Source organism: Octodon degus, unplaced genomic scaffold (genome assembly GCF_000260255.1).
Source record: "Octodon degus isolate 3935 unplaced genomic scaffold, OctDeg1.0 scaffold00092, whole genome shotgun sequence".
Lineage (NCBI taxonomy): Eukaryota > Metazoa > Chordata > Mammalia > Rodentia > Octodontidae > Octodon > Octodon degus.
The window spans coordinates 4128084-4140464 of record NW_004524668.1 but is presented as its reverse complement, the minus strand read 5'-3'; the positions used below and the strand labels follow the sequence as shown (position 1 = coordinate 4140464).

The 12381-nt window shown below is 41.5% G+C and overlaps 1 protein-coding gene across 4 annotated transcripts in view; it reads right to left on the bottom strand.

The window, feature by feature from the left end:
• Nucleotides 1-12381, bottom strand: part of Usp48 (ubiquitin specific peptidase 48) — a 96759-nt gene that overhangs the window by 19507 nt on the left and 64871 nt on the right. For all 4 annotated transcript variants that reach the window (XM_023722481.1, XM_023722479.1, XM_023722480.1 and 1 more), the window contains 8 exons: nucleotides 10191-10265; nucleotides 5558-5682; nucleotides 5281-5403; nucleotides 5084-5145; nucleotides 4702-4812; nucleotides 2588-2718; nucleotides 1876-1982; nucleotides 151-255 (listed from right to left, as the gene is read on the bottom strand). In XM_023722481.1, coding sequence (XP_023578249.1) covers nucleotides 151-255; nucleotides 1876-1982; nucleotides 2588-2718; nucleotides 4702-4812; nucleotides 5084-5145; nucleotides 5281-5403; nucleotides 5558-5682; nucleotides 10191-10265 — 839 coding nt within the window. The remainder of the gene's footprint in view (nucleotides 1-150; nucleotides 256-1875; nucleotides 1983-2587; nucleotides 2719-4701; nucleotides 4813-5083; nucleotides 5146-5280; nucleotides 5404-5557; nucleotides 5683-10190; nucleotides 10266-12381) is intronic.

Here is a 12381-nt window from a genome sequence, read left to right as displayed (position 1 = left end):
TATAGCAAGCCACTAAAACTAAAAGTGGGAGGAGAGAAGCACCGCCCTAGCAAGGGCACAGAGAGAGGTCCACAGCCTGGAGGGATGTGGGGTGAGAGGTGAAAGGCTGCATGCTGATTCTTCTACATGAAAAGCAGGTTCAACACATACTTGATTAAAATCTGGATCCTTTTCTCCGTCTGGTTTAGCTTCTTCTTTGTCCTCCTCTGTTTCAGAACTGCTCACATTTAGCTCTGGAGCTGAATCCTTCATCACCTGCATGTGCCAGGACCAGAGAGAGAACCAGGTCAAGGTCAGCAACCAGGAGGGTAGGGGTTATTGGGGCACACAGTGCCTGTGACTTGCAGCCTACGTGAGAGAAAGTCACCTTTCTTGTGACAGGACAGGTGGGAAGGATGGACCAAGAATCCTATGCTGTTTTCTTTATTATCTTCAAATTAGTCTAACCTTGTGACTACTCTTTTATTTAACACTCATAAAAAAAGAGGTCTCTGATGAGCAGGTATAATCAGCCTTTAATAATGATGTTCTTTTTGCAGAAATTCAAAGGCACTTTACCCTTGTCAAGCCTTTTCAATCAAACCCTGAAAACTGCTGAGGTGACAGGAGTCACAGAGCTCTTTAAGAAATGAGAAGGGAAGCTGGGCACAGTAGCACATCCCTATAATCTCAGCTACTTGAGGCTAAGGTAATAAGATCTCAAATTCAAGAGCAATGTGGGCAACTTAAGAAGACTCTGCTCAAACTTTAAAGAATTAACAGGGCTAGGGGTGTAGCTCTGAGGTATACTGCCTTTCAAGCCTGAAGCATGGACTTAATCCCTCAGGACTGCCAAAAATGAAATGGGGAAATGAACAATAAAGAAATTGTTGGGTATGACACTTCGAAGGCCTACTATTAGATTCAAAATAATGGAACATCAACAAACTGGAATACTTTCACACTATATACCACTGTATATATGTATTAAAAGGTATAAAAGATTTAAGGACACTTTAGGGGAAAGATACTTGTATTATAGTTATGAGATGAAGATCTTAGTTTTAACTTGTGCTGCAGAATGCCACATGTATGAAGAAAAATTTTTAAGTTTCTTTGTAAAACTGATAACCAGCAAGCTGTTTTGTTTTGAAGCCATAAAACAATGGGATGATTGAGATGTCCAGAGTTGCACATAAAGACATCCTCAATAGCCAGTATTAATACAATAAAAATATTCGATGCACACTGTCAACTTTCCCTTCTTAAGACTCCAAATTGGGCCAAGGAAATAGTTCAGTAGAATAAGTGCTTGCCTGCCAAGTGCAAGGTCCTGAGTTCAATACCCAGTACCGCAAAAAAAGCAAAAAGACTCCAAATTCAATGGCCAGGGTCACTGCCCCACACCCCATGCCTACAACCACAGGTGCCTGCTACCACACCTGGCCAGGGTGACTTCTGTGGTTCTTACGATGCAGCTTGCATATACTCAGGCTTTCTTGGCTTTTGTTTTCTACAATACTTGTTCCAAGCTGTGCCCCTGATAGTGAGTACAGCTCAAATAATATGCTCCTCTACGCAGACCACCCTGTCTACTCCCTCACTGCCGTCAGTCTCTTGCTGGACCCTGCGAGACGTGCTGCACAGACTTGTCCCATGTGAAATCACTGTGTGTGTGGCTGAGCTCAGTGAGTCTGCTGTGTCCATCACAACAGCCCCAGCACTCAGACCATTCTTGGCCCTGAGCAGCTAACATTCAGAAGCATGTACCAAATAATGACAAAGCAAATCCACACACCTAACTACTCATTTTCAACTCTATCCAATTCTAAGTTTGATGCCAAATAGCAAGATTTACCATTACTTGGTGCAGTCACAAGAAGGAGCAGTAAGTACCTTTTTATTGTCTACAACTTTGTGGACATAGATGGTGGCCTGAGTGTACTCCCGCAAGTCCCTCTGCTGCTGGCAAAGAAGGCCCTCTCTGCAGTCAGGACAGAGCTCTAAAAAAGCAAGGCACAAGTGGCTGAGGAATCACTGTCAAAGGACTGAAGGTGAAAAAGCATATATAATTTACAAGAGCATATTCATTAAACAATTACATTAATTGTTCTGCTGCTGTATGCAAATGACCTCTACCAGGTGATTCATTCTCATGAATGAGATGTTATATGGCAGAGGCTGTCTGGGTAGCCCAGACTGCCACAGACCTATTTTTTTTCCCCCAGTGCTAGGGATTGAAGCTAGCACCTAAATAGTAGGTAAGGGGCCTATACTATTAGCCCCAACAATATCAACTTTAATTTCAAGCAGAGGATACAATATTGAAATACCCTTTCTTCCCCCACCATAAGTATCAACATTTAACTGTAGAAACCAGATGCAGGGGCTGGAGAGATGGCTCAGTGGTCTAAAGCACCTACTTGAAACAAGCTTGACAAAGCACAGGGACCGCGGTTCGATCCCCCAGCACCACATGCCAGCCAGCCCGCCCCCTGGTGGGCTGAGCTGGCCACACACACACACACACACTAAATAAATAAATGTAAAAAAATTAAAAAAAAAAAAAAAAAAAAAAGAAACCAGATGCAATAGTATTAAAACTTACTAGGTTCAGAAATATACTGTGTTTCTGAAGGGCTTGCATCTCCCACTTCAATTCTTGTGATTTTAATTACATGATCGACAACAAACAGCTTTTGTATCATCTGCCACTCGCTGGGCCATATCAGAGCTATACTGTGCAAGAAAAAAGCACATTCCTTAAGATACATGGCAGTTAAGAACCCTAACTCTCAATGAGAAGATTCGTACTAATAGTGTTTGGACAGGATATCATGTCTGCATCTTATACTATGAATAACTACTACAAAGACAACAATATGCAATGTATTCATCATTGTAACTATCCTACTAACATGTTTTGAAACTGTCTCATTGCTATTTGTTTCTCAATAAAATAAAGGAACCCTAACTCAATCCCAAACCCTCAATGCCTACATTTAACACAAAGACACTAATGGGGAAAGATTCATTAGTATCAATGAGGTCTAGTTCTCTAAACAAAGCAGCGTTAGACCAGCAGTTAAAATAAATGAGGACACTAAATTAATCAACTTGACTAAATAAAATAACAAGTTGAGTAAGGTAACTAATTGGAGGGTAAATACAAGGTATTTTTCTCTTTTTTCAGTGTTTCTTCTTAAAGGACTTTTCTCAGACTAGTAATTCTCAAAAATTAGGACAGTGCTTAATTTGAAAGAAACAGGAAACAAAAGGTAGAAGTGGATGAAAGGATAAAGAATTTAGGAGCCTTCAATTACATTTGAATTCAGTAATCTTTTAAAAAACTGGACAAATTTACTTGCTTATCAGAGGTATTCCCCACTAAATGCTGTATGGCATTAACAATAAGAATGGAAACAGAGAGAAGAGCTAGGGAAAAACCTAGAAGAAAATTTATGTTAACTTTGAATTTAAGTTTTTTTTGGTTGGCTTTTTTGTTTTTGTTTCATTTTTTTCATCCTGAGTGTGGGGATTACAGGCATGTTCTTCAGATATGAATAGTTTGGTGCAAAAAGAATTTATTTCCTTTTAAACACTGGGGATCAAAACCCAGGGCTTCACACATTCCAGAACTGATTTACCAGCCCATCCAGCCCTGCGATTTTTATGTTCCAATTTTTTCCTCCCCAGCTTTTCTAGTAATGTTAAAGACATACTACCAACTCTTAACAAGGTTGTCTTAAAATTATTTTACAGGCCAGGTGTAGTGATGCACACCTGTAATCCCAGCACTTGGGAGGCTGAGGCAGGAATATCACTGTGAAGAGACCAGCTGGGGCTACAAACTGCGCTCGAGGCCAGCCTGAACTACAGAGAGATCCTGTCTCAAAACAGTAAAATTAAAGAAAAAAAATTTAATTTAAAAAATTAAATTCTACTGAGGGAGATGGCTCAGTAGAATAAGCGCGTCCCTGGCAAGCGCAAGGGCCTGAGTTCAATGCCCAATTCCGCAAAAAAAAAAAAAAAGAAGAAGAAAAAGAAAATTTCAAAAAAGTAAAATTATTTTACCTCCCCGCCAAGAGGCAACATGAAGGGTAAGGTTCACAGGTGAGTCCTTTCAAGAAGGGCTTCATGTTTGGAATTTAATTGATTAGAATTCCAGGTTGAATCCAGGGATAGTCTTGAACCCTTGTAATCCCAGCACTTAGAAGGCTGAGGCAGGAGCGCTGCTTCCACTTTGATGCCAGCCAAGGCCACATAGTGAAAGCCAGTCTGAACACAGTGAGATTAGCCAAAATAAAGGATCTCACGTGACCAGCTCAGTAGCTTCCCATGCTTCGGCTGGGCAGCTGAAGAAAAAAAACAAAAAAACCCCAAAACCAAGTATAACCAAGGCTGTGTTGATTACATGATGCTGGAGAGGTCTTCTGTCTAGAGGCTCAAAGCCGGCTACCACTGGCCTGGGTGGAACGAAGGAGCTCCTTCTGGTTATTTGGAAAGTCGAGGAGTGAGGAGTAAAGAAAAAACAGCCTTGTGCCTTTATCTGGAGAAACAGTCTGGTCTCTGGAAAGAAAAGTGCTCATTCGAATACAGGAAAAAGGAAAAAGCTTGTGATCTAGTGAATGACTCCATGCTTAGAACTGCTCACCCCGGGGAGCATTCTCAAGCGTTTTGTTAATCATTAGAAACAAAACCACATGAAGAGAAGAAACTCACAGTTTAGAATCTTCTTTGGTCATAGAAGCAAATGTAAACATAAGCCCCCCGTGGGGACACAGGAGGGCACTATTTCCAACCGATGACACAGGACTACACCTTGTAGGTTTCCTGTGCAAGTGAGACAAAGAGGACAAATGTACCTCATTATTGAAGAAAGGAAGATTTTAAAAATAGTTCTTCAAAAACAAGACAAGCATAAAGGGTTATTAGCAACTAAATGGGTTTCTGGCAGTTATTTATTCAGCTTTATAGAAAAGAGAGTTTTCAGTGCACCTTGGTTAACATGACCAAGAAGTGAGCCACAAATAAAAGTCATAAATTCTTAGGAAAAAAACAACTAAAGTCAACATCCCCAAAGTAAGAAATTTCTGGTTTCTACCTAACAAATTTCCGCCATTCTTCTACAAAGAACTGTGACACGATGTAGAGGACATCGGTATCCTGAAACATAAAAAAATCCACAGAAAAAAAACACATTAATTCTCTCCACACAGTCATATGCCCTATGCTACATCAGGAATTTGTCAATGTCATTTCTCAGTGGAGAAACTCTTCCCTTTGTGGAAATCGTTATACCTCTGGCCAGTTACTTAGACATGGTCTGTTTTTGTCCTGGAACAAATTCGGAAGAGAAGTCTTTTGCTCGTTCGCGATCATCTTATGTAAGGCTTCATTTTCTTCCCCTTCTCTTTCTAAAATCTGAGAGAAAACGAAGCAATCAGCTGTCTCCTGCTGACAGTAGACGGCCTGCCTCCTCCCCACACGCCCATCGGGTACACCGTGTTAATGCTCTTGGCAAGTCACCCCGGGGAGGTGGCGAGCCATTCCCCGGCGTTGGTGGAGAGTTCAGTACCTTGCACTGTGAACAGCACTCTCTGTAACTCGGAAACTCAGGAGCCTTTGGGAAGTACTGTTGCAATTTGCTCCACGCCTCTTTAGAAACCAGCCTTCGTTCGTTTTCAGAGATGCACAATTCCCCTGAGATTAAAAAAGAATCAATTGTATGGGTAAGTAAAAAGGATGGGGAAAGTTAGTACCTATCTCTTATTTTATGAACTTAAAGATATATCCTCAAATCTATTTCCTAATACTACTGCTTCTTTAAATTTATGAGGGCTGGTGAGATGGCTCAGTGGACTAAAGCACCTACTTAAAACAAGCTTAGTAAAGCCCAGGGACCACGGTTCAATCCCCCAGCACCACATGCCAGCCAGCCCCGCCCCCTGGTGGGCTGAGCTGGCCACACACACACACACACACACACAAATAAATAATTTATAAATTTATGAAAAATTCCTCAGTAGTCTTATTTCCAACAATATCTACAGTTTGCTCCTTCCTGGTTACTCATGCACGTATGTGAGCACACACAAGAAACTAAATCAAAAAAAAAAAAAAAAAAAAAAAAAAAAAAAGAAAGAAACTAAATCCTCTCTAAATGTTTAATTTCATTTTAATTCTAAAGGAGAAAGCTACCAATCTCCATCTTAAATCCTCAACCTAAGTCTGTGGTTGGAAAAAGAAAAAATATCAGGAGATACAGCCAAATGCACAATGACTAGATGCATGCACTCTTCAGTCCTGCCTGCCAGTCAAGCAACAGTGAACAGAGGCTTCCAGGGCTCCCGGATGGCTGAGCCGCAGCAGGGGTCATGTGTTTCCTCCACTCAAAGGTCAAAATCCCATGCTGACTTTACTCCATTTGAATGTTAGTGAAATCAGCCTGCAGTGAAACAACATTTTCATGGCTGTGTAGATCTCACAGGCCTATTCTCTTGAAACTATCGATTCAAAGATAGGTGATAATGCAATCTACCAATCAATCTGAAAGCCAGGAGTCAAGATCCAGTTTCTTTGCTAACTCCCAGGAGACAATGGTATCACCTTGCCTGTTCTCAGAGGATCTCAGGAATGCCAAGATCCCAGCAGGCGGCACTCTCAGTCCCTTTCCCAGCGTGGCTTTCCTTGAATTGCTTTTTTTTTAAAGAAAGGGTCTGGCTATATACCTGTGGCTGGCCTGCAGCGTCCCAAATCCTCCAGTGATGGGATTACAGACATGTACCACATCCAGCTTGTTCACTGTTCACTTACAATGAGCTACACCGCACATAATAACCTAAGAATCAGAGTGATGACTACAGCAGGTTCACCACAGAAAGTACAACGAAAGCTAGTACATTGTCCGTGTGTTCCATCTCTTCCCCGTAATTTCTATTATCACAAAGTGCAGCTTCCTAAATTCCAGCTTGTACAATTGTTTATACAATCAAGAATATTTTCATTTTAATATACTTATTATCAAAGAAATTTTGGTCACAGTACAGGACTCTACTTTCTAAAGCTCTTCATTTAAATTCTCTTGGAGGCCATAAACACTTACTCCAACAAGTCTATACTCAGACACAAATAAGACATTAAAAAGGAAATTTAATTGGATTCTTAAATTCCATTGAGTACATCCCTGTGGTGAAGAAATGCACTGCAGCCACAGGTAGAAGTCATGATCTGATTTAGCTCAAAGAACTCCAAGCCAATCACTGTGTAATGTATAGAGCAGGCTACTACCTTTTCACCTTTTTTAAGAGCAGTGCACTGGGGTGGTAGCTCACTGCGCAGCACACTCCTAGCACAATCGTGGAACCCCAGCACAATCACTGCACTACGCTGAACCCCCAGCGCTGTGGATGTAGAGAGCCTGGTGCACGAAGAGCAAAGGCAGCCTGTGCAACACTTTGAAATGAAAACCTCCTTTTAAAAAAAGGGCTGATGATGCAGCTCAGTGTAACGGCCTTGCATTCAGTCCTTAGTATTGCCAAATAATATCAAGTAAGTAGGACTTTTTCCTTGTGTGTGCATGTTACAATCCCACCAGGCAAAAATGAAGGGCCTGACAATACAAACACACACTTTCATATGTTAATCAGAACAGGGGCTGTGGATGTAGCTCTGCAGTACACCATCTGCCTAGAATAGCTGAGAGCCTGGGCTGGTGCACCTCGCACTGACCCCACCCATATTCACCCAGAGAATTCCACAGGAACTGAAGAGGCACTGCCTCTTGTGGATTTTTGGTAGTGACTAGCATTTAGGTGGGATGAACTTTAACATGATTAAAGAAAGAATACAATTCTAGCAACTATTTTTTTTTTTTTTTTTTTAAAGAGGGGAATCTCTGTGTAGCTCAGGTTCGCTTTGAACTCAATTATATAGCCCAGGTTGGCCTTCAACTTGCAATCCTCCTGCCTCAGCCTCCAAGAGTTGCAGTTAAAGAGTGTGCTACACACCAGGCTCTACTAATTAATTTTACAGAAGCCTAGCAGGCAGTCGACCATCATTTCTCTACATGTACAGTGCATCTTAACCAACCTTCATTTCTTATCACATTAACATCTACTAGGATTTTAAAAATTTGGATGATACCTATGACCTAAATAACTTTTGCTTATCACAATAGCATTTTATAAATTAGAAAACAAAAACATTTAAATCCTATAAACAGTATCTTCCAATAAATAATAAATTAGCAGTGAGAGGTTCAATTTACTAAATATAATGCACTACAAAATTTGCTAGTAAAAAAAACCATCTAGGGCTAGAAAAGTAGTTCAGTGTTAGAACACTTGCTTAGCATGCACACAAGCCCATGAGTTCAATCCCCACTACTAACATAGAAGTGAGTTTAGATTATGGATAAAAGACCCTCAACCACTAAAATGTATTTCAAACAACATTTAATTGGGTCACAAAGTATCCACGTGGGATCTTCAAATTGTGTGTTTATTATGTGAAAAAGTACTAAGGCTTTGGAAATACCTAGCAGATTTGTTGTTAAAAAAAATACCATTTGTGACAGGTGTGGTAATGCACATCTATAATCCCAGCACTCTGGAGGCTGAAGCAGGTAGATTGTTGTGCATTCCAGGGCAGCCTGGGCTACAAACTGAGATCAAAGCTAGCCTGAATTACATAGTACCTGGCTCAAGAGGGGGGCAGGGTGGGCAGGGAGATGGAGGACAGGAAGGATGGGAGGGAACGGGGAGAACACAAGTAATACAACTCAAAACAAGGACTTAAAGCCTGGTACAGAAGTATAGAACTGTATCCTCAGATACTCCAGAGGCCAAAGAAAGATTACTTAAGTCCACATAAGCATTTTGTCGCCAGCCTGGGCACCATGGCCACAAGACATCCCAGAGAGAACAAGCCTACAGGAATTGCACTTAAAAGTGGTGGTGATGGCAATGTGTATACAGTGCTGGGGATCAAACCAACAACACCTCAGCTATGCCAGACAAATACTATATCCTCCTGCTCTGCCACAACTCAGTTTTTTTTTTTTTTTTTTTAATTTATGTGTGTGTGTGGCCAGCTCAGCCCACCAGGGGGCGGGCTGGCGGGCATGCGGCGCTGGGGGATTGAACTGCGGTCCCTGGGCTTTGCTAAGCTTGTTCTAAGTAGGTGCTTTAGACCACTGAGCCATCTCACAAGCCCCAACACAACTGAGTTTTTAAACTACATTTATTTGAAACCTGATGGCCCAGTCTATAAGACCAACATTCAGTAAGGCTGGTGCTGCAGGGCCATAGAGTTCGCATGGAAAACACGGAAGGCAAGCCTGGACAACTTAGAGACGCAGTGACACTGCCTGGCAATGTAGGGCTGGGAATGTGGCTCAGTGAGAAAGCTAGGAGTTCAGTCCCCAGTTTGAGAAGAAACCAATTAACTTTCATTGCCTCCTACTGAGCATTCATAAGCTTGTCAACAAATGCCTGAGAAATTAGATGTATAAATAGCCCTAACAGGCCCTGCAACATAGCTCAGTGGACTAAGTGACTGCTTGGCAAGCTCAGGAACTGGGGTTCGGAACCCCTGCTCCCAGGCACACTGAGCCAGCCACCATGTCCAGCATGGTGGCACACGCCTGTGATTCTAGTGCTGGGGAAGCTGAAAACAGGAGAAATCACTATGAGTCTGTGCTGCATATTAAGACCCTGTACCAAATATATTAAAAGAAAAGGAAAAAGAATCCCTAATAATGTGAAAGACCCAGAGTGTTCCAGCTGGACAAAGTCACACAGTCACAGGAAACAACTCATGTTCTTTCTTCCTTTCAAATTAAAAATTCAATGTCACAAGTAAAACGTTTCTTCTCCACTCAATTCAAATAGTGAGGAAAGGGTACCATTTTAAGTAAAGAAGGTTAGGGTTTGGCATGACACCTGCTAATAGAAATTAACAGTTACATGAGGAAAAAGTGAAAACACTGAACATAAGCACAGTACATAAAACCAATTTTTGGGCCAGGGAGATGGCTCAGTAGAATAAGCACTTGCCTGCAAGCGCAAGGGTCAGAGTTCAACCTCTGGTTCCACCAAAAAAAAAATAAAAAAAAAATCCCCAAATGCCACTTAGGCTTGGTTCCTAAGAGAAAGAAGAGTTGAACAAACATTTATGGTTCACTATAGTACCAGAAGATTCTAGCTTACCGTGTGGACACAGAATATCTTCGTTAAAATTTAATTCTTCTTCTTCTTCTTCTTTTCTTTCCTCTTTTGATTCATCTAAAGAAATACAGATGAAAACTGTTCTAATTATGGTATTTAAAGGTTCGAAGTTGGCGTCACAGCACACACCTCCTAACCCCAGCACTCAGGAGGCTGAAGGAGGACAAGATTGAGTTTGAGGCCAGCCTGGGCTACAACAAAGTGAGTCAAGGCTAGCCAGAATTTCATAGTGAAATCCAGTCTCAAAAAATAGAACATAAAATAAAACAATCAAGCAGCAGGTAAGAGACACTACTGTCTTTACTGTGGTATCTATTTTAGTCAAGCATTCACTGTACATTTCAAGCCTTCAACGCCTGGCTACTCTGCCCTCTCAGCCTTAAGAGACAGAATCGCACCATACAGACCTTCTTTTGCTATTTGTTCAGAGACATGTCCTGAAGCTCACGATGCCCTCAACATCTAGCTCTCATCCCCCTTCAGAGTGTGGGGTTCAGAGAGGTGCACCTCTACAACTAGAAATTCTGCACAATGTTGAACGAAAATACCTTGAATTCTGAAAATTAGATTCAAATCATTCCTATGCAGTTCTGCTAAGTATTACATATCTTTCCTTTAAAAAGACAGAAAAATCCTAATGACATTTAAGTTTTTAAAGATTTAGGTTATGCAAGAAAAGGTGTCCTTTCTTCAAATTGGAAAAGGATTTATATATCTTCTAATCCTAGTCAAACTATGCATAATACTGCATCATAAACCAAATTAGTCATCTTTATGTCAAGTCATTTTCACCTACGTACTTTCAGCAAGGCTGAGTAGAAGACCTAACGCATAAGACATTAACTCTAAAAAACATAATACATAATAAGAACACAGCTATTCACATTAACATTTCTCTTTCATTTTCTGCGCTTCCTGTATTTCTAATAATATCTCACTGCCATTTATAGATCTGTGTCCTGGGAACAGGAACAACAAAATTTTTTATCACGTTAGGACAGTCATCCATGAGTTTTCCAAATTAAATACCCTAACAATTTTTTTTTTTTTTTTGTGGGAATGGGGATTGAACTCAGACTCAGGTCCTTGCGCTTGCCAGGCAAGCACTTATTCTACTGAGCTATCTCCCCAGCCCCCCTTAACAATTTTTAATGCACTTCATGTATGAGAAAATTTACTAACCACTAAAAAAACCCTCAACTACAGCTAGGAGGCATAGCTCTGCAGTAGTACTTGCCTAGCATGTGCAAGGACTTGGGCTAAATCCTCAAATGCAGAAAACCACGTGTGGCCAAACCACCCAGCCGCCACCTATATGTGTCAACACCCAAATGCAGGTAACTTCTCAAATGAGAGGACAATCAATCTCAATGGTTTTGGAAAACCCAAGCCTCAGGACTGTCAACTCATTTTCATGTATAGAATGATTAGGGCCAATGGCTGATTTATTCTATAGAGGCCAAAGCATGCAGAAAATAAGCCTCAAATACATTTTCTTTCGGACTTTTTGAGTCAGAGTCTTGCTATGCGGTTTAGGGTGGCATTGAGCTCCCTTTGTACCCCAGTGACCTTCCTGCCTCAGTCTCCTGAGTGCTGAGATGACAGCATTGTGCCACCACACCCAACTTCCCTAATGTATTTTCTAGGATTTTTTTTTTTGGCTCCAAATGCCTTCAGGGCAGATTTGGCTGGCTTCAGTTGTAGGGATCAAACCACAGCAACCAGAGCCTGATTGCTTTGTTGAAGCAGCCACTTAAAGAACTGAGCTAAGGGGCAGGCCCCCCTCTAATGTATTTTCTAAAGGAAATGGGGGGCTGGTGAGATGGCTCAGTGGTCTAAAGCACCTACTTAGAACAAGCTTAGCAAAGAACAGTGACCGTGGTTCAATCCCCCAGCACCATATGCCAGCCAGCCCCGCCTCCTGGTGGGCTGAGCTGGCCACACACACAAATGAAGAAGGAGAAGGAGAAGAAGGAGAAGGAGAAGGAGAAGGAGAAGGAGAAGGAGAAGGAGAAGGAGAAGGAGAAGGAGAAGGAGAAGAAGAAGAAGAAGAAGAAGAAGAAGAAGAAGAAGAAGAAAAAGGAGGAGGAGGAGGAGGAGGAGAAGAAGAAGAAGAAAAGAAGGGAGGAGGAGAAGGAGAAGAAGAAAAGAAAAAGAGGAGAAGGAGAAGAAA